General features: G+C 44.0%; 5 protein-coding genes across 5 annotated transcripts; 1 reads left to right on the top strand and 4 right to left on the bottom strand.

Moving 5' to 3' along the window:
* Window positions 1-1,635: 1,635 nt before the first annotated feature.
* On the bottom strand, window positions 1,636-3,048 carry LOC128708580 (ornithine decarboxylase 1-like). Its single transcript, XM_053803559.1, has 2 exons — window positions 1,844-3,048; window positions 1,636-1,765 (listed from the first exon to the last, which is right to left on the bottom strand). The coding sequence occupies exons 1-2, from the start codon at window positions 3,046-3,048 to the stop codon at window positions 1,636-1,638; spliced, it is 1,335 nt and encodes a 444-aa protein (XP_053659534.1).
* Window positions 3,049-5,426: 2,378 nt separating this feature from the next.
* On the bottom strand, window positions 5,427-6,839 carry LOC128708587 (ornithine decarboxylase 1-like). The gene is made up of 2 exons (XM_053803566.1): window positions 5,635-6,839; window positions 5,427-5,556 (listed from the first exon to the last, which is right to left on the bottom strand). Exons 1-2 carry the CDS (start codon window positions 6,837-6,839, stop codon window positions 5,427-5,429), a joined length of 1,335 nt encoding a protein of 444 aa, XP_053659541.1.
* An 8,738-nt stretch (window positions 6,840-15,577) lies between these two features.
* LOC128719008 (ornithine decarboxylase 1-like) lies at window positions 15,578-17,028 on the top strand. Its single transcript, XM_053812628.1, has 3 exons — window positions 15,578-16,017; window positions 16,102-16,860; window positions 16,935-17,028. The coding sequence occupies exons 1-3, from the start codon at window positions 15,578-15,580 to the stop codon at window positions 17,026-17,028; spliced, it is 1,293 nt and encodes a 430-aa protein (XP_053668603.1).
* Window positions 17,029-17,349: 321 nt separating this feature from the next.
* LOC128708558 (uncharacterized) lies at window positions 17,350-17,973 on the bottom strand. The gene has a single exon (XM_053803536.1). It carries the CDS (start codon window positions 17,971-17,973, stop codon window positions 17,350-17,352), a length of 624 nt encoding a protein of 207 aa, XP_053659511.1.
* A 273-nt stretch (window positions 17,974-18,246) lies between these two features.
* LOC128708690 (eukaryotic translation initiation factor 2D) lies at window positions 18,247-20,064 on the bottom strand. The gene is made up of 2 exons (XM_053803670.1): window positions 19,387-20,064; window positions 18,247-19,320 (listed from the first exon to the last, which is right to left on the bottom strand). The coding sequence occupies exons 1-2, from the start codon at window positions 20,062-20,064 to the stop codon at window positions 18,247-18,249; spliced, it is 1,752 nt and encodes a 583-aa protein (XP_053659645.1).
* Window positions 20,065-20,574: the final 510 nt, after the last annotated feature.

The following is a 20,574-nucleotide window of genomic DNA, read 5'->3' as shown; positions in this document are numbered from 1 at the left end:
TCGTGTTGCTTTATTTTCAATGTCTCGATAAGAAAGAAGACCTTCAATCTATTATTATCATCAGGGAGATTCCTGATTTTATTTCAACATACATCGACAATCTCTCATCCCACCGCTGATGCTTATCAAAGCTTGAATTGTAACAATCGTTTGTCGCTTTTGAATATAAATGTCATGCTGCACAGGTCAGCAAACTGAAATGACACATTAACTTATTTAGCCTTCAGTTGTATGACAATCTGCATCGTCCTTCGGATAAACAATGTAATTTAAAAATCGCGATTCTCCATTAAGATTTAAAGATAACAAAACCAGTTGTCAATTTAGACGAAACGCATGGCATCATATTTTCCTTTGAGCAGATATTCGTTCCAGTTTGAAGCAACCCGTTGATGATTCAGTCTCTCGGGACTGTCTCAAAATGCTGCTCATGATCATAACATTCGATATTTTATTATGTTATGTTAACATCCATTTAAAACTAATCTTGACTAATAAAATGGATCTCGATAAAAAGTCCAATTTAAAGGCATATTTAAAGTAACTTAATTACATTTAGAACTTATTAGTCCAAGCAATACTGGGCCAGCTTTATGTTTAAAATATGGCCTACTTTGATCGAGCACGTGAGATCGTAACATTCTATCCTATTTGGAACTATTTAAACTATTTAAAAAACTATTTGAACTCTGATCATATAATCTGCTATAAAAAACGCCTCATTTCGTAATCAACAACTTACTTAGTCAAAACATGAAATCGGAAGTTAAGTTTTAAACGCTGACTAGCTACAGCAATTTAAGTTCATGCGCACTATATCTATACCTTGAACTTATTATACCTAGTTCAATATTTGGTGGACCGTCGTGATCTCATAAATTGGTGGGTAAAAGTAGCTGATAGAACTGACTAATCGACTAGCATTGCGAAAATCAACTTCAATATATACATTCAGGTTTGGTAGACTCGCTGATTCAATGAGATAAAGATGTGATTGTTGGGGTATCTAACAATTTACATAAATGTTTTAATATTTCTCTTAGTTTTAACAAAATATCTGTTTGCAGAGCGTTGGGAGATCAAATGTTATCAATTTCCGATGTTATGGCGTGCCATTATTGTGTCAAGTTAATTGAAAATATCAGTGTTGCTTGAAGTTTCAAAAGCTCTTGAGATTAGATCAGATTATACCTTTTCAGTAGTAAAATCACGCCAAGTGGGATTAAGATGGGATTAAGTGTAGTTCATTTATAAGCTATTAATAAATAAGAAATTTTGCCATCCATATGTTATTTAGTTTGGCGCATGTCACATCGAAAATCTATGGTATTAATTACCCGTGGGTCACTAAACAGTTCTGTGTATGGCGAGTGCAAAATAGTGCATAAATTAGTATAATGAATATGAATTGAGAAAACTATTTTGAATCTACTTAAAAATACCTCAAATGTCTCGCAAATAGCTAAATATCTCTTCGGAAGACTTGTCTGAAATTACAATTCCTATCGTCCACTCGTGATGAAAAACTACACTAAAACAACAAAAAAAAAGACAATGTGCAGCTGCTTCGGTAGGGTAACATAACATAATATATATTTCATTGGTACATAATTTAAGCGCTCTAAAACTATCCTATCAAACCAAGTACGTCGCCTCAGCGATGGGTGTGTAGCTTTCATGAGTGACAAGCAGCTTGCCATCCGAACTATCGATGGAACGGGTCGAGATGGCGGTTGATGCAGCATTCAACTCTTGCAGTATTTTCCTATTGAATCGAGAGAAAACGGTACTATTAATATACTGATAAACTTTTTAGGCAAATCCAACAGATTCAACTACTCACCAGGTACCTTCGCGCAAGTATGCAACAACCTTGGGTAGGGCGAATCCATTGAAACGGCACGAAAGCACCTGCCCGTAGGCTCCTACATTTTCGAACACCACACTATCGCCAATGTCCAGCTCGGGCAGAACCACATCGGGTAAAATCAGATCCATCACATCACACGTTGGTCCCCAAACCGATGTGTTGTACTGCTTCGCTCCAACCTTTCGCTCCACGATCGGTATCGCTGGCTGTGCCTCATGTGCGGTGCAGTAGAACGTACCGAACACACCGTCATTCAGATAGTAATACATTCTCGTTTTCTCCGTCCCGTCCTGCTGCTTCTCCTTCATCACACGCTTCGAATCTACGAACGAAACCAGCGTTACAGCGGACGCCACGTAATACCGTCCCGGTTCGGCAATGATGCGAATGTTCGACTCTGCCGGGAAGTAGTGATCAATTGCCACATTGACCGCTTTCGCGTAACGATCGATCGGTTTGTTATTGTCACCCGGGAATCCGCCTCCGATGTCCAGCAAACTGAACTCGTACCCGAGCGTCTTGGCGTAGTCAAACAGATCCTTTGCAATCTTCACCGCATCGTAGTACACCTGGTGCTCGTCACAGTCGGATCCCACGTGGAAGCTGATACCGATCACGTTCATGCGAAGCCTGGCCGCATAGCGCAACAGCTCCGGAGCCTCCGCAACCGGATCACATCCAAACTTCTTGCCCAACGAGCATCGGACCTTCTGTGAGTCGTGCCGCATACGCAACACCAACCGTGCCTCCGGATAGTACTGGTGAATCTTTTCCAGCTCGACCGCTCCATCGAACGTCATCACGGACACCTGTTTCGAGCGGGCATACAGCAGCGACGCTATCGATTTGGCCGGTTGCGCAAAGATAATGTTCTCCGGCTTCACACCGTACCCGATCATGCGTTCCATCTCACCCTTGGACGCGCAATCGAAGCCCGTCCCGAGCGTCATCAGCGTCTGCAGTATGCGCGGATCGTCATTGCACTTGACCGCGTAGAACGGCTTCACCCTGGGCATCTTCGCACACCAGCCGTAGTGCTTCCGGACCACATCGTCCAAGTCCAGCACATGGAGCGGATCTTCATGCGGACCCATCCGAACGATGTCCTGTATAACGTCTCCGATGGGCATTTCATCGCTGATGAGCGTCAGATCGAACGGCGAACTGAATATCTTCATCTGTACGGCCTTATGAGAGCACAAATACGGAGAACCACTCTAATGGAAAGAAACACTGCAATAAACTTTTGGAACTGCACATCATCCGATAGAATGACTACTGTTAGACTCTGGTACTTATTGTCTAAGCTTTAAACACGCTCAAAACGGAACAGTTTAAAAAGAGCAAAAAAGCAGTAATAAAACATAAAACAATGGAATTTGTTGACAGTGTGCCTCAGACATTCAGAGACTCTTTTTTTACAGAAAAATTAATAATACATCTTTTCTAATAAAACCTAAAATAATACAACCTACGACGTCCTGATCTGCCATTGCTATCATTCATTCATTTTTATGGCTAAATAGTCACTCCAGCTTGATACGGATACAACATCAACCAGTTGTTGTGTGATAGACTGTACATTCCGTTAAAAGTATTCCATAAATCTGCTCTGTCAAGCAAGCCCTGACAAAGGTTGAATGGAATTCGAAAGTACTTAACTGTATTACAGAAAATGACAGACCAACAAACACACCCATTTTCGCTATTTTTAGCCTAAAGAACTAATGGAATAATATGCAATAGTTCTACAGCCAAGCTACACCTTATTCCAGAACAAAACATCTTGGAACTTTCGTGGAAAACTTTCAAACCACATGGAAAGAGACTTTCATTGATAAGAGAAGTGATGGAAACATTAAAATTAGATTATAAAAATGTAACAGATTAACCTAATAAAAAATATAGATAACAGCTCCACTTACACGCAATTCACAATTAATTCGTGTTGCTTTCAATTTTCAATGTCTCGATAAGAAAGAAGACCTTCAATCTATTATTATCCTCAGGGAGATTCCTGATTTTATTTCAACATACATCGACAATCTCTCATCCCACCGCTGATGCTTATCAAAGCTTGAATTGTAACAATCGTTTGTCGCTTTTGAATATAAATGTCATGCTGTACAGGTCAGCAAACTGAAATGACACATTAACTTATTTAGCCTTCAGTTGTATGACAATCTGCATCGTCCTTCGGATAAACAATGTAATTTAAAAATCGCGATTCTCCATTAAGATTTAAAGATAACAAAACCAGCTGTCAATTTAGACGAAACGCATGCACCATATTTTCCCTTGAGCAGATATTCGATCCAGTTTGAAGCAACCCGTTGATGATTCAGTCTCTCGGAGCTCATAACATTCGATATTTTATTATGTTATGTTAACATCCATTTAAAACTAATCTTGACCAATCAAATGGATCTCGATAAAAAGTCCAATTTAAAGGTATATTTAAAGTAACTTAATTACATTTAGAACTTGTTAGTCCAAGCGATACTGGGCCAGCTTTATGTTTAAAATATGGCCTACTTTGATCGAGCACGTGAGATCGTAACATTCTATCCTATTTGGAACTATTTAAACTATTTAAAAAAACTATTTGAACTCTGATTATATAATCTGCAATAAAAACGTTTCATTTCGTAATCAACAACTTACTTAGTCAAAAAAAGAACTCGAAAGTTAAGTTTTAAATGTAGACTAACTACAGCAATTTAAGTTCATGCGCACTATATCTATACCTTGAACTTATTATACCTAGTTCAAGATTTGGTGGACCGTCGTGATCTCATAAATTGATGGGTAAAAGTAGCTGATAGAACTGACTAATCGACTAGCATTGCGAAAATCAACTTCATTATATACATTCAGGTTTGGTAGACTCGCTGATTCAATGAGATAAAGATGTGATTGTTGGGGTATCTAACAATTTACATAAATGTTTTAATATTTCTCTTAGTTTTAACAAAATATCTGTTTGCAGAGCGTTGGGAGATCAAATGTTATCAATTTCTGATGTTATGGCGTGCCATTATTGTGTCAAGTTAATTGAAAATATCAGTGTTGCTTGAAGTTTCAAAAGCTCTTGAGATTAGATCAGATTATACCTTTTCAGTAGTAAAATCACGCCAAGTGTTATTATGGGATTAAGTGTAGTTCATTTATAAGCTATTTAAAAAATAAGAAATTTTCCCATCCATATGTTATTTAGTTTGGCGCATGTCACATCGAAAATCTATGGGGTTAATTACCCGTGGGTCACTAAACAGTTCTGTGTATGGCAAGCGCAAAATAGTGCATAAATTAGTATAATGAATATGAATTGAGAAAACTATTTTGAATCTACTTAAAAATACCTCAAATGTCTCGCAAATATCTAAATATCTCTTCGGAAGACTTGTCTGAAATTACAATTCCTATCGTCCACTCGTGATGAAAAACTACACTAAAACAACAAAAAAATAAGACAATGTGCAGCTGCTTCGGTAGGGTAACATAACATAATATATATTTCATTGGTACATAATTTAAGCGCTCTAAAACTATCCTATCAAACCAAGTACGTCGCCTCAGCGATGGGTGTGTAGCTTTCATGAGTGACAAGCAGCTTGCCATCCGAACTATCGATGGAACGGGTCGAGATGGCGGTTGATGCAGCATTCAACTCTTGCAGTATTTTCCTATTGAATCGAGAGAAAACGGTACTATTAATATACTGATAAACTTTTTAGGCAAATCCAACAGATTCAACTACTCACCAGGTACCTTCGCGCAAGTATGCAACAACCTTGGGTAGGGCGAATCCATTGAAACGGCACGAAAGCACCTGCCCGTAGGCTCCTACATTTTCGAACACCACACTATCGCCAATGTCCAGCTCGGGCAGAACCACATCGGGTAAAATCAGATCCATCACATCACACGTTGGTCCCCAAACCGATGTGTTGTACTGCTTCGCTCCAACCTTTCGCTCCACGATCGGTATCGCTGGCTGTGCCTCATGTGCGGTGCAGTAGAACGTACCGAACACACCGTCATTCAGATAGTAATACATTCTCGTTTTCTCCGTCCCGTCCTGCTGCTTCTCCTTCATCACACGCTTCGAATCTACGAACGAAACCAGCGTTACAGCGGACGCCACGTAATACCGTCCCGGTTCGGCAATGATGCGAATGTTCGACTCTGCCGGGAAGTAGTGATCAATTGCCACATTGACCGCTTTCGCGTAACGATCGATCGGTTTGTTATTGTCACCCGGGAATCCGCCTCCGATGTCCAGCAAACTGAACTCGTACCCGAGCGTCTTGGCGTAGTCAAACAGATCCTTTGCAATCTTCACCGCATCGTAGTACACCTGGTGCTCGTCACAGTCGGAACCCACGTGGAAGCTGATACCGATCACGTTCATGCGAAGCCTGGCCGCATAGCGCAACAGCTCCGGAGCCTCCGCAACCGGATCACATCCAAACTTCTTGCCCAACGAGCATCGGACCTTCTGTGAGTCGTGCCGCATACGCAACACCAACCGTGCCTCCGGATAGTACTGGTGAATCTTTTCCAGCTCGACCGCTCCATCGAACGTCATCACGGACACCTGTTTCGAGCGGGCATACAGCAGCGACGCTATCGATTTGGCCGGTTGCGCAAAGATAATGTTCTCCGGCTTCACACCGTACCCGATCATGCGTTCCATCTCACCCTTGGACGCGCAATCGAAGCCCGTCCCGAGCGTCATCAGCGTCTGCAGTATGCGCGGATCGTCATTGCACTTGACCGCGTAGAACGGCTTCACCCTGGGCATCTTCGCACACCAGCCGTAGTGCTTCCGGACCACATCGTCCAAGTCGAGCACATGGAGCGGATCTTCATGCGGACCCATCCGAACGATGTCCTGTATAACGTCTCCGATGGACATTTCATCGCTGATGAGCGTCAGATCGGACATGCACTCTAATACACTCATTTTTGATAACTTCCCGATGTATGAATGAAATGGAGACGAATTCTTGACGGAGTCTTGATTTACTACTGCTGTACTGCGTTCAATACACGGTCCACACAATGGCTACGTTCGCAATGAGTACGGTAAGGAGTGATGCTACTCGCTGATGCTGTCTGTACGACACTGATAAACGAGAATGTTTGAAAAAGGGTTCTTATACTCGCCACTCGTAATCGGCCGTACCATGCCCAATGGCTGTGCGGTTGCTATGATAGATTCCCCCCCACTCCACCGTACCGTGATGCCATCGATCGATCATGATACTGTCCACTCGGTGCCGCCGATGCTCATCATTCGCTCTTCACGTTTGGTATTTCAAACCCTCACGTTTAATTGTCCCACGATACTGAACCGGACACTTTCTCCGTCTTAATTTGCGTTCCGTGACCATTTCGGGGGAACTCAGAGAGCCACATAGGGGAAGATAATTGTGTGAGCACTGTATTGTTTGTTGCGTCCACCTGCTACCCCTAAATCTCTCCACTGATTTCATCCCCTTATCACTTTCAGAAGACACATCCAAACACCACTGGCGATAAATCTTACTACCTGCACTATCTACTTCGAGCGTCTTTCATACAGAACCGCCGCAGATAACGAACCTTTGCTAGCGATGCAGAGTCCTTGGAGGGGTCAGTTGCTTCCTCACCCGAAAATAATATGCCATTACGATAACATCTAATCTCGTTCACTGTAACGCCCCTGAACCTGAACTTATCTATTTTTCGTCAATTCGTTTATCAGCATCAGCAGCATTCGCGTTGGTGCATCGTTTCGGGTGAACTGAAGATGTGTGAACTTTCCCGGATCTGTACCAATCTACTCTTAGCGGCATTGATCGATACACTTTCAGCCCAATGGAGTCGCCCAGTCGGCCGTGTATTCCGGTTAGAAGAGGTTTTGATTTACTTTTTTTTGTTTGCTGCCCATGCCGGCTGATGTCAAACTTTTGAACGATCACTATTGTTGTACATGTCTCTAATTCGGGATGGTTCCACCAACATTCACGTTATATTCCAAGAAACAGATAGCATAATCAGCGATCAGGGATGCGTTGATCGGTGGTAGCATTTTCTTCTGGAATAGAAAATAAATTGGAAGGAATTAGAAATTTGACACGTGATGGATGAGTTGCATAGCAAGCTTATCTTCAAAAATAGGGGAGAAAATAACCAGCTTATCGTTTTTGTTGACCAGCGATCAAAGAGTATAATATTTATGAAAAAAAACATTAATTTTGTGAATGTTGCATTTGGATAATGTCAAGAAGTAACCATCAAACTATATTTCTTAAATTGAAAAAGCGAAAAATCTTGGAGCCTCGACAAACCTAGCAGACTAGTACGAATGACAATGACCAACATCACATAACAGGTGATGATGGATCGAAAACTTCCAGAACTCATAGCTACCACCAAGGGTCTTCGCAATAGAAATGGGCTAGCTTGTCTACTCTTCAGCCTAGCGCTAGAGAGGGCCATCCGCAACTCGGTAGTGGAAACTTTGGAGACCATCTTCTATAAGTCAATCCAGATCTTGGCATACGAGGAAGACATAGGCATCATGATCAGGTTTACGCCTCTCCTATATAGCGTAGGAGACCAAAGGATTGGAAAACCTTGGTTTGACGATTAACGAGGCAAAAACCAAGTTGATAGTGACACCACCAGCGGCCCTGCCAACGAATTCTTACTTACCCAAGAGGGCTTTGAGTCAAAGTTCAGCACCAACAACACTCATGTTGAGATACGCGCTAGGGTGCTGGCTGAAAGCAGTCTTTCAACAGTCTGAGGAAACTTCTCTACTCAAAATACCTGTCGCGACTAATGAACCTGGGACTATATAGAGGTTCTATAGCTCCAGTACTCATATACATCTCTGGGGAGTAAATCTTGTTCAAAACTGACGAAAATCTCCTACCTTAGAAGGAATTATGAGTCCGTCTGTGTGGAAGGACAATGGAACTACCGCTGCAATGAAGAGCTCTATGAACTGTACGGCGATCTTACGTCGTACAGCGGATTAGACTCGCCAGACTCCGGTAGATAGGTCATGTCATGAGAATGACACCGGACGACCCAGCCTATAACGTCCTCTTTAGGTCGCTCACATGGACAGAGGAGGCGTGGTAGGTCCAAATTACGATGGAGTGATGGCGTTGATGCATCCACCGTAAAGACCGGGATAATGGATTAGCAAACGATGGCACTCGACCGTGAGCGGTGTAGAGGACTTCTGCAGCAGGCCGCGAAGCGATTATAACACATGATGAGTAAGTAAGTAACACATGAATCATCATAGCAATGGGAATCCGCCTGGAGGTATGCAACCGGCACGACACCCCAATGGGCACTGAGATAATTTTACACATATTGCAACAAATGTAACGAAACTATACCTGCGACCCTTAACGGGCGAGAGAAAATTTATTCGTCATAAATCAATGAGTGCCATTTTTAGCATCATTAGCTACCGGGTAGCTTTCGCTTTAAGCTGCACCAGTGTACCCTTAACATTTCAAGTACCGCGCATGCATGGATGACACAGCTCATCGCATAGTACCAAATGGCGGGGGGGGGGGGGGGCGATGAAGACTTACAGTCGTCCATCTGCTCGTCCCCGAGTACTCACGCGCACTTGGGCGCGTGTGGTTTTTCCGCCGGATGTTTGTTACCATCAGCTTCAAATGCCTCTAGCAAAGCCGTATCGCCTGAACCGACATACGGCACGCTAGACACCAAATCCGACCCACTAAATAGCTGATGTAATCCCAGGCCCCCGCTGGTACGGGCCACTTCACCCAACGATACGGAGTACCGAGTGTCCCATGTTGTTGTCGTGAAGAGTAACCTTGCCTTACTGGAAGAGAGAGAAAAAATCAAATCATGTTTCCTCGTGATGACACCGTAACACTAGATAACTCCTTGCAGCGGAAGCGCGCCGGTTATCGCCACGGGTGCGTGCAACGGCTGGACAAAAAACGCTGACTAATGTAACGCATCTACCGCTTTCGTGATTGCTGTGTGACCGAGAACAACGATTCCAGCTGGAACATTCGGATGTTTCCTTCTGGTTTCTTCATTCTCAATTGTTCGTTAACGGCAGCATCACCGCACAACAACCATGTACGTCAACAATGTGGTACAGAACTTGACAACAGGAAACGATTTTATTTAGGCGAATAGTTGATTGTGTTGTTTAGGCTATCTGTTCGGCATCTGATCGATCGAATGGTTCGAAACTGCTGCAAATATCTGATCCAACCGTATCATGCCACCTTTCATGGTTGCGGACCGAACCATGAACCAACCGTGTGGACAAAAAATTAACAATCATCAACAACCCCCAGATATGGAAAGTCATATGGAAATGGAGCCGTATTGATAAGAAAATGTATGGTAACGCATCTAACAACAATGTTAACACGCAGTGGAAAGAAGCTCGGAATTTCCACGAACTTGCTATCTGTAGCTAAGGGCCGTTTTGCGTTTGCTTCACCGTGGTATGATTACTACAGGCCGGCAGTAACAACAAATAAACCGCAATAATGAAAACCGCTTATAAATATGACGTGTAAACGCTGCGTAACCTATTATAAACGTTTCTATGCCGACAAATGATTGCCCACTGGAAGATACACTTAGATACATAGTTATGTTTTGGATTTTTCTAGAAGAAACCCCTCGTCCAGGCTTTGGAACCTTACACTTAATGACAAAATGGAGCACGTTTAAAGGATAAAAAGAGTTTTTTGTAGGAAAAGTTGGTACTATTTTGCCCAAAACCCCAAGTTTAAACATTTGAAAATAATAACGTACGAAAAATACTTGTCTTTATAAAAATTATATGAAAAATATCTGAAAACTTCTCAATTCGATTTCACTATTTGTCACGGAAAATCAATCCTGGAACGCAGCGGAACGGCATCGCCTTACCCGAACCATTTGAGCCTACAAATTACAGGGTTTACGATTTTATCTGGCAAAGTCGAAGCATTTTTTAAAATTCGGTTCAAATAGACTTAGACTGAACCAAGGTAGATCCTTATGAAACCTTCCCAAAACGAAGCAAATACCGCAAGGAACCTTTTCGACCGACACAGTGAAAGTTTTGCATTCACGCACGCACATAACTTCCATTGCGTCAGTCGCGAAAGCTCCAACCCATAGAATTGAATCAGTATCTTTTTTAGAAGACTATAGAAACCGTGACTTACTCTAAATCCAGTTTAAGCTCCGAATTCACCACATACAATCCTGAAACCCCTGTGTTGGATCGGACCACAACTTTAGCGGTTGAATTGGATCATAACAACACTTCCACCATCATCTTCCCATCTCTAGGGTTTTGAAAAGTAGAACATCTACGTCTTTGCATGGCGACGCGTTTGTTCTTGGGCTTCGTTATTTGTCGGTAGTTTGCTAATTTGATTCGATGGTTTTATATTAGTTCATGGGGAGGATCTATTTAGAAGCGGCGTCGATCTTCACACGACGGCCAGTCCAAACGGGCAAATTCTATCCGGAACAATACTCCGGAACGTACTCAGGACTGACTATGCAGATACGAGTTAATGAAATCAAAGAAAGCCATAAATGTAAGGTCTAGACCCTTTTTAGGTTGCTGTGCCAATAAAGAAGAAGTCTTTAATCTTACCATCTAGATCTCCATGAGTGTCGATCAGTCGTTCAGTGTGTTGATCGAGAAAGCGTAAAATAGGATCAGCAGGTTGTTGTGCTGGGCTCAAAGAGTGCGAATGATCCCAAATAAACCTCGTCACAGTCTAATTCTTTTTGAACAAAAATACAGAAAAATCCAACTTTGCCCGATAAAATGGAAAACCCTGCAAAATTCAATGTTTCACGCTTTGCGTTAAACGCCTGTTCCATTTTGAGTTGAGAGCTTGATCGTATTACAAAGTTTTCGTGTTCAAGTATTAAAATAGAAACAATATTTAATTTTTTTCTTAGTTGCCTAGTAGAAATACAAGTATTTTACAAACCCCCGTGCGGAAAAAATGGAATAAAGATGTAGCAATGGTTTAAACCGTAGCATTTTGCCGTAAAATTCCTGCATGAAGGAATGCTCAGTATACCACAAATTTAATAATTTATTGCAATTAATAAAACTAAATTAGTAGCCGATTTACGCATACCAATATCAAATCCAATTCAGTATATAATTAAACTGTATTAATTTTGAACGTTTAATGAAATCAAATATCAAGTGATGTCCTTTTTGAATTGCAATTCATTTTCAAGAATCCTAAGCAGCTTTCACATTTGTATTTAACATACGTCAAGTATTCATATATTCAATGTAAAATATATTTAAAAACATAAATTCCTACACGCAGCCCATTGTACATGCACGGGTTAAAGGGTATTGGGACTTTGCCGCATCGTAAAGCCTTCGCGCACATTGGGCTCGGTACGGCAGGGCTGCGAGTCTTTACAGCTGGCTGTGTAACAAGTGGTTCCCGGAGCATAAGCACGCGCATAACATAAACAAACAGCCCAACCAACCAGCTCTGATCTGCAGTTTAAGCCGGTTTACCCGTACAAGAGCGCACCCAAAATGAGCGGCGGGAAACGCGCGCATAAGAAAAAAAAGAGCACACGTGTTGTTATGTTGGAGAGTCACGGCGGTTCGCTCTCGCTCTTACGTTGTTGGAGAGCTGTGGCAGCTCGTTCCTCCCACTGCGGTTATCGTACTACGCCACGTTTCTAGTTTGATCCTGTTTCATGGAAAGGCGAGCGAGAAATTAGCTGCCACCGAAATAACAACAATGCAACATCATGTCGTCAATCATGAGCCATCAATTTTACAATTATCTGGTGCATTCATCTTAGCGCGGGATTGTGATAAATCTGGAAACAATTCACGTTACAGTAGCGTGACTCTTGGACTTTAGCAAACGCTAGATCAAATTATTCGTTAATTATCCAAATTCGATCAATTATCAAATTAGTTTTCAAAATTTACCGAATCTTTTTATCTACACAAAGCGATCAAACCATCGATTGGTACTCAAATTTAAGCAAATATAAGGAAAAAAAACTTACATTGCTACAAGTCCTTGCAACAAAATCCGTTGGTTAAGTAGGTTAAATTTCAAACAATTTGACCCATGTACAAATTTTCCCCACCGTTCGCCCACTATTGGTGAAAGCGAGAGCGAAAAACATGCGCTCGTCACGCGCGCGCGTATTTTTACTCTCACGCTCTCGCAGTTTGCTGTTTCGCTCTCACCGCTTCGGGACGGTATATAAATCGATTGCCGTGCATTCTTTGCTCAGCCAAACTAGCCGAACCGTGCCGCGTGTGTCTGGTGTAGCGTCTGCCACCAAAGTGTCCTTTTTTTTCTTTAAATCCTATCCGGTGTGAGTGTGTGTTTGTGGCTTTGCGCGTTGTGACTCATCATCCACATCAAGGTTTTTCCCCCGGTTTCGGCCAGTTACGGCTGCTGCAAAGTGTGCATTACCCATAAGGCAATACGACGTCAGCATTTATTTGCTGATCGCTACAACGATTGGTTGTTTGAAGGCGAGAACGGAGCAGGTTCTCGGCTCCGTTGTGAAAACCAAACCCAACTGCATGTGCATCGTATAACAGGCAACGGTAGCCCAACCACATCCGTGCCCTTATTTTACACCTTTGCTGGAAAATTTCGAGAATTTCACAACAGGTAAGTGTGAACCGTGACGCACACCCTCTTGCAGTCGCCATTACAGCAGGTGCAAATCGAAAACTGTTACTGTGCGTTCTGCTGCATCATGTGTGTGGTAATAATTGTTCGACAATGGTGGAAGTTCGTCGACACCTACAAAACATTTGAAACGCGTGCCCTACAGTTAATTCTTCCCGCCGTGCCGTGCATGCAACTCCCAAGTAACACTAACCAGAGAGACGGCATAAAAATAGCCAAAATTCAGCATCGCAACACAAGCGCGGTTTTGTTATTTTGTCCCTGCCACGCTATCTTTTTTTTTTTTATCTCACCTCGGAAAGATGCCTTCTAGATGAAAGTGGAAACAAATATACCACACAATCGTTTTATTTTCTTCATAGCTGTGTCACAATATGTGCGCGGGTTCGAGTAGAACAGTAGTTGCTACACAACACCAAGAAGGAAAAATACAACATCAGCAGCTTTTGATCCAAGGTGCTCAATCGGTTTTGCTTAGGAAGCGGCTCCAAGCCTACTTTCTGGGGCGCATTGTGTAATCGTCGTGGGGCACTCCGAACCTACTTCTCCCCAACACACTGTCAAAAAAAGGTTACACACATGATCGATCGATCATGACGTCCGATTTGGTTCACATAGCATTGCACATCTTCCTCTATGCCACGCATACCGGGAACGAACGGACCGCGTGCCTAGAATGTGCCGCTCACAAATCTACTTGCACACATACTATCACCTCATCTGCTCTAATCAATACATTCGGGCTCGGCAACAGAGTGCCCGTGGGCCTTGAATATAAAATTTTAGGTCATTTCGCCTGTAATGCGGATGCACAAAACTCATCTGGAACAGTGCGGAACAGCCCAGCGGGTAGTTTATGGTGAAATTATGTCTTCACGAGCATTAGAACAGTATGCTTTCTTTCCGTTTCTTATCAAGACATAGATAAGGTTCCCAAAATTTGTTTTTTGCCCCTTACTGCCAGTTCCGGAACAGGGCAAAACACGCGGCAATTGGTACAGAGATTGGGGAAACAGTCAGTTCGATTGTCCGAATGTTCGCCGAGGCCGAGCGATAACCTTTTTGAAGTGGGAGGCGTGAAGAAAAAAAATAAATCTCACGGTCATTACTTTAATGAACAATTTGGTATAGGTTAGGATTCGAAGTTCCGCCTGATTAGAACCGCATCCATTAGTGACAAAATAGTGACTCACATCTGTTAAAACATTGATTCGCGTGCTCGTGGTCATTCCACCCGCTAGAAAGCCCACTCAAAACTTAATTAAGATGATCGATCGGGAGATCTTTTTTCGTGACCATTCGAGATGCCTTCACTGTTACGGCACCAGATGATGTGATAGTATTGTAAACATATTGAGCGATAGCGGGCTCAATTGAGTTCGGGAATTTGCTGGCCATGTTAGTTACCCTTTGTTCACGCTAAGCGTGTCTGTCGGTGAAGTATTAGACCATTAGTCATGTAATCTTTTCAAGCACTAGGCTAATCTTGGCCCCAATCACCACCACCACTCTTCAATATGGATGTCTTGAACTGTGTAATATACGTGGACGATCGAGTTTTTCATTAAAAAAAAGCTTAACATCCGTGTTCTTTATCCGTTTTTCCTTCACAGGACGTTACTAGCGGTCAGTTAGCCCAGCTGTCGGGCACTGACCATAACCATCGACACCTGCTGGTACTGACAGATACCAACGGCAAACCACCCTGGTGACATTTGCCTCGCGACGGCTTCCATCACCATTCTTACCCCCTTCTAAAGGCTGCCTCGTAAGTAATCATCAGCTAGAATTGCTGTACAGTCATTTAATAATTTGTCTTCTTTTGTTATTTTCTTATTTTAGTTTGTTTGAGTGAAGTTGCGATTCGCGAAAGCCTTCCTGCAGGTGTGGACAAATCACTCACTGACACATTCCAATCGGACGGTAGCGTGTCTTCATTAGCCAAACATCTAGAGCTACAAAAAACTATCCAAAATCCCATAAAAAAACGATGAAGTTCCTCGAGAATGAATCGGACAAGATTGAGATCGTGGACGGTACGGTGGATGTACCGGCGATCATCAACTCGATGGTCGAACAGTTGCCCACCGACAATCCGTTCTACGTGATGGACATTGGCGATATCGTGCGCAAGCACCAGCAATGGATCGAAAAGATGCCACGCGTGGTGCCGCACTACGCGGTCAAGTGTAACGATACGGACATCGTGTGCGCGACGCTGGCCGCACTCGGTGCATCGTTCGACTGTGCGTCGAAGGGTGAGATAGCGAAGGTGCTTTCGCTTGGCGTCGCCCCGGAACGTATCATCTTTGCGAACCCGATGAAACCGGCGTCACATCTGCGCTACGCCAACAGCAACGCGGTCAAAACGATGACCTACGATAGCGATACCGAGCTGCACAAGATCAAGCAGTACTGTCCGGATGCCAAGTGCGTACACTCGTATTTGTTACTCGAATTCATCGTTATATTAATGACGATTTTCTTCTCCTGTACTTCTCGCTCTATCTCTAGGCTTGTTATTCGCATCCGGTGCGAAGCGGAAAAAGCTCAATGTCCGCTGGGGAAGAAGTTCGGTTGCGATCCGGTAGAGGAAGCACCGCGTTTGATCAAGATCGCCCGCAGTCTTGGGCTGGAAGTGGTCGGTGTTAGCTTCCACGTTGGTTCCGGGTGTGCAGATTTCCCGATCTACTATAAGGCCATTTCGTATGCTCGCGATCTGTTTGACTATGCTGCCCAGCTCGGGTATACGTTCAATCTGCTGGACATTGGCGGTGGTTTCCCGGGCGATATCGGTACCTCCATCGATGAGGTGGCGATGATCGTTAATACCGCGCTCGATACGTTCTTCCCGGATAAGGCGGTGCGTGTCATTTCCGAACCGGGCCGGTACTACGTATCGTCGGCATTCACACTAGTCACCAACGTGCAGTCAAAGCGTATTTGTCTCAACGCCAAAACCGGTAGCATCGATCGGATGATGTACTATCTGAACGATGGTGTGTACGCTTCGTTCAACTGCGTGCTGTACGATCATCAGGTACCACGGCCGAAGCTTATCGGGGGCCAAACCGGCAAGCAGTACAAAAGCACGATCTGGGGCCCGACGTGCGATGCGCTCGATCAGCTGATCGAAACAATCGCACTGCCCGAGCTACAGATCGATGATTGGGTCGTGTTTGAGAACATGGGCGCTTACACCATTCCCGTCGCCAGTCCGTTCAATGGCTTCGAACTACCCAAAATCTACTGTTACATCAGCAAAAGTCATTGGTAGGTCACGCGTGCTTCGCATGAAGGTTTTGATTTGCAATTTTACTAATTATCGCCTCTCTTTTCGACCGTAGGGAAATGCTGGAAACACTGTTCCCGCTGCAGAACGAATGTTCCAGCTGCACCGAACGCTTGCCGAACAGCTACGAAACTGTTGCCTGCGCTTGAGGCTCCCGGAACTGGAAGCCACGTGGTACGGTCGTGCTCATCCCGACACCAGTCGCTTATTCCACCGGTCATGGGACCCGCTTTTATTATTTGATGATATTCAACGGAAAGTCTACAAATTTAACATTGCAAACGCTATTTACAACGTTGCCTTTCCTTTCATTGTTACTTCCAAGACATACTTCAATAAACGAAGAGGCAGCCTTTTTTATACAACCTAGCAAAAATGGAAACCAACACCAACGTGTTTGTCTATCATTTGTGCGGCTTTACTTATTTATTACACATTTAAACGGTTTGCTTACGTGTCGCCAAACTGGTTCACTGCACTCCGACCACCTTTTTAACCTTCTCGTACAGCAGCTCTAACCGGCCCTGCATTACCGGCTGTCCTTTGCGCGTTTTCTGCGTCATCATTTTGTGCTTCTGCTGGCGATCTTGCTTCTTTCGCTCGAACTGCTGCTCTCGTTCTTGCCGCTCGAAATGTTTTATCGCTCGTGATTGAGCTTCCACACGTTCCGGTGCCAGACAATAGTTTACCTTTTCCGGCTTGCTATCATACCGGATTTCAGTTGCGGCAGTCTGCTTTGCCGGTACGGATGGGCGTTGGTTTTTGTGTCGATCCTGCTGCTTGCCAGTTTGCGGTCGACCATTATTTTTGTGCCCACTCATCGGGTGTTTGCCTTCCTTTCCATGACGATTATTATGCTTTGGTTTGAATGCTACAGTTTTGTGCACTCCTTGGCCATGCTTTCCGGATGGTCGTCCACCACCACCAGATTGTTTGTGCTTACTGTGCCGTTGAGACGCGTTAGTTTCCGTCCTGGAAACTTCTCGAAAAAAGCTGTCCTTTCGTTTTCCTTGACCACGGTTATTTTTATCCCGTTGACCACCCGGTGTACCACCTTTGGTTGGATGAAAATGCGATTTATTATTCGTTTTCATTTTCTGTTTTCCAACTGTTATTCACACATTGACACAAAACAACAAACACTGGCTTTTGACAGTTGTTGGGATCAAATTGTGCGGGCTTGCATCACGAACATGTGTGTTTGTGGGCTTACTTCACGCTACTATTTATTTTCGAAAAGGTCGTTAACTTCCACTTTCTTTCATTATTTTCAAGCAATTCTGATTGCTACTGGTCCAACATTATTCATTTTATTATTTCGTGACACGTCCAGTACGATCCGGAAGATTATTTTACCTCTTTTAGACTTATTTTTTCTTTTTCTTTTTCTGTTCCTTGGCAAACTCCAATCCCGTTATGCAGGCTTTCGGAACCTGGTACGTGGTGGTGAGCAGCTCGAATACAAACTTTACATGATTGCCCTGTACCATCAGCTGCTCACCCTTCGATCCGGGCACTTCCGTCATTGTCGTACTGGCGGCTGCACCCAGCTTTACCGCTTTCGCAAAATCATTCACATTTATGCCATAATCCGCGAGGTTGCTAATTAAAGTCACCTTCTTGTTTCCGCTTCGTGTCGCGGTGGTCAAGTGTATGACGGCTCGTTTGCCTCCCTTCGTGACGGCCCCTTTCTGGCTGCGCATCTCGAACGTGCTGGTCATGGTGTTGAGCACCGTCTCGGTAAGATCCGGCAGGGCAACAAGCTGTTCACTGGCACCACATATTCCCTGCAACGTTTCATCCAGCGTGACCAATTTAGTGACGGGATTGATCAGTTTGTTCCGCCCCACGTAGTCTCGCATGTAATTGCGCACTTGCGTTAAGTCTAGCGCCGTACCGAGTGCCACATTGAAGCAACCGAACAGCTTCGCCGTCCGTTCATTTACCGCGTACATGGCGGTCATTTGAGTCAGTAGCAAGGGGTTCGATGTGGCACCAGTTGAAACCGTACCGCACGCATCCTGTTCGACCGAAGGCTTTGTCACCTTGTACGGATAAAACGATAATACGGCCGGATGTTCCAGGTTAATGGCTGTCACCTTCTCGATACCCTTTTTCTCTTCCTTTATCTCGATGATTCCTTCTTCGGCCATTCGCTTCAAAAAGGTGCCTACCTTCTTGAACGAGCTTTTCTTCATTTCGATTCCGTCCGGTATTTCCGGCTGAACGTACTGCGGGTAGAACGTACTCGTCAGCAGTGGAAGCGTTATTTTCTTGCCATGAAGTTTCAGAGCGTTCAAAAATGCGCCCTTTATTAGATCGTCCGGATTAGGAGGTTTTTCCTCCTCATCCGGTTCTTGGGTTTCTTCGTCCGTTTCGTCTCCTTCGCTGCCGGACTCTTCATTACCAGAGACAGCAGTTTTTGCCAGCGATTTTGTGACCTAAAATAAGTAGAGGAAATTGAAAGAAACAGCTTCCAAATAACTATCCAATCTCCGAAATCGTACTTCTTTCACACAATCTTCGGCCGGTTTCACTTTTTCGCTGCCAAGCGGCGGAAAATCGGAATCCGTCGGTACGGATACAACCGTTCCTTGCAGTGGGACCTGCTGACACACCGAAGGTTCCATACCCCACAGCTTATCACCGAACACGTGCATCATTCGCACGCAAACACCGTGGCCACCGCACATGTACAGATCGCTGCTAGAGTGTGCCAGCAACCCAACACCAACTGCGGCCCGATTGGACGTCAGGTTCACCGCCACAACGTCATCCTTCTGATGCCGGCCCCAGGACGCAAGATTAGTGCCCTGTTTCACCACACCCGGTATCATCAGATCGGCACCGTTTGCCAGTTTGGGCAGTACTGTGGCATGGGTAGTGAATGCTGGGACCAGATCCGGACAGCTCCACAACGTATAGACAGTCGGCAGAAGCTTCCCACTAAGCTCAAAAAATATGGGCCGTTTATCGCTGGTGTACACAGTGATCGGTTCCTCGTGGTAGGTAATAATCTTGACCGTGCAGACTTTAGCACGATTCCCGAACAGTTCAGCTAGCGGTGATGTTGCCGACTCTTCATCCACTCGATTAAACTGTGCCATTACGCGCTGCCTTAACCGTTTCTTCTCGGACCCCGTCACGAGAATGTTAGACTTGATCTTAAAAGGTTTGATAAACATATTGAATCGTTTTACGGGCAGACAGCAACAAATCCGTACAAAAACTTATGCACAAATGTGCGCACGTAGCGCGTAAATATTGCGATCGGAGGAGTAATTGTTTACAGAACAATTTTGACAGCTTTGCGAAAAGTCAGTACGCCGGATTCAACCGTCGAAAGTGTCCAAAATTTCAAAAACGGAAACAGAAATATTGGTGCGATTGTGGATTTTTTCCGTTTGCCTAATTTTCAAACAGCAAGTGTTCCCTTTAATTATGGAGTTAATTTGGCCATGAAATCCATTGTTCGTGAGCATCTTTTCTTAGTTCACTTGTTACATGTTCAGTCCCGAAAGCAGAATCTCAACTATTGTTCTCTCACCAACCACTGATCAGTTCGTCACTGAGCAGCAGACCCTGGAGATGATGGAGTAGCAACAGCTCCATTCTGTCCGCAAGCGATAGTATAGTCGACTTCAAGGTCGCATGCGATAGTATAGCTAGGATAAGCGACTTTACGACGCAATGAA

This window comes from Anopheles marshallii, chromosome 2 (assembly GCF_943734725.1).
Source record: "Anopheles marshallii chromosome 2, idAnoMarsDA_429_01, whole genome shotgun sequence".
NCBI lineage: Eukaryota > Metazoa > Arthropoda > Insecta > Diptera > Culicidae > Anopheles > Anopheles marshallii.
The sequence above is the reverse complement of the archived record's forward strand: the minus strand, read 5'-3'. Positions and strand labels throughout refer to the sequence as shown.

What these genes read in the sequence shown, in the direction of transcription:
- LOC128708580 (XM_053803559.1), bottom strand. Translation starts at nt 3,048, where the DNA reads ATGAAGATATTCAGTTCGCCGTTCGATCTGACGCTCATCAGCGATGAA. An exon ending in TACTTGCGCGAAGGTACCTG is followed by an intron (nt 1,766 to 1,843) that starts GTGAGTAGTTGA and finishes TCGATTCAATAG; the next exon opens with GAAAATACTGCAAGAGTTGA.
- LOC128708587 (XM_053803566.1), bottom strand. Translation starts at nt 6,839, where the DNA reads ATGAGTGTATTAGAGTGCATGTCCGATCTGACGCTCATCAGCGATGAA. An exon ending in TACTTGCGCGAAGGTACCTG is followed by an intron (nt 5,557 to 5,634) that starts GTGAGTAGTTGA and finishes TCGATTCAATAG; the next exon opens with GAAAATACTGCAAGAGTTGA.
- LOC128719008 (XM_053812628.1), top strand. Translation starts at nt 15,578, where the DNA reads ATGAAGTTCCTCGAGAATGAATCGGACAAGATTGAGATCGTGGACGGT. An exon ending in CAGTACTGTCCGGATGCCAA is followed by an intron (nt 16,018 to 16,101) that starts GTGCGTACACTC and finishes CTCTATCTCTAG; the next exon opens with GCTTGTTATTCGCATCCGGT. An exon ending in TACATCAGCAAAAGTCATTG is followed by an intron (nt 16,861 to 16,934) that starts GTAGGTCACGCG and finishes TTTCGACCGTAG; the next exon opens with GGAAATGCTGGAAACACTGT.
- LOC128708558 (XM_053803536.1), bottom strand. Translation starts at nt 17,973, where the DNA reads ATGAAAACGAATAATAAATCGCATTTTCATCCAACCAAAGGTGGTACA.
- LOC128708690 (XM_053803670.1), bottom strand. Translation starts at nt 20,064, where the DNA reads ATGTTTATCAAACCTTTTAAGATCAAGTCTAACATTCTCGTGACGGGG. An exon ending in CCGAAGATTGTGTGAAAGAA is followed by an intron (nt 19,321 to 19,386) that starts GTACGATTTCGG and finishes TACTTATTTTAG; the next exon opens with GTCACAAAATCGCTGGCAAA.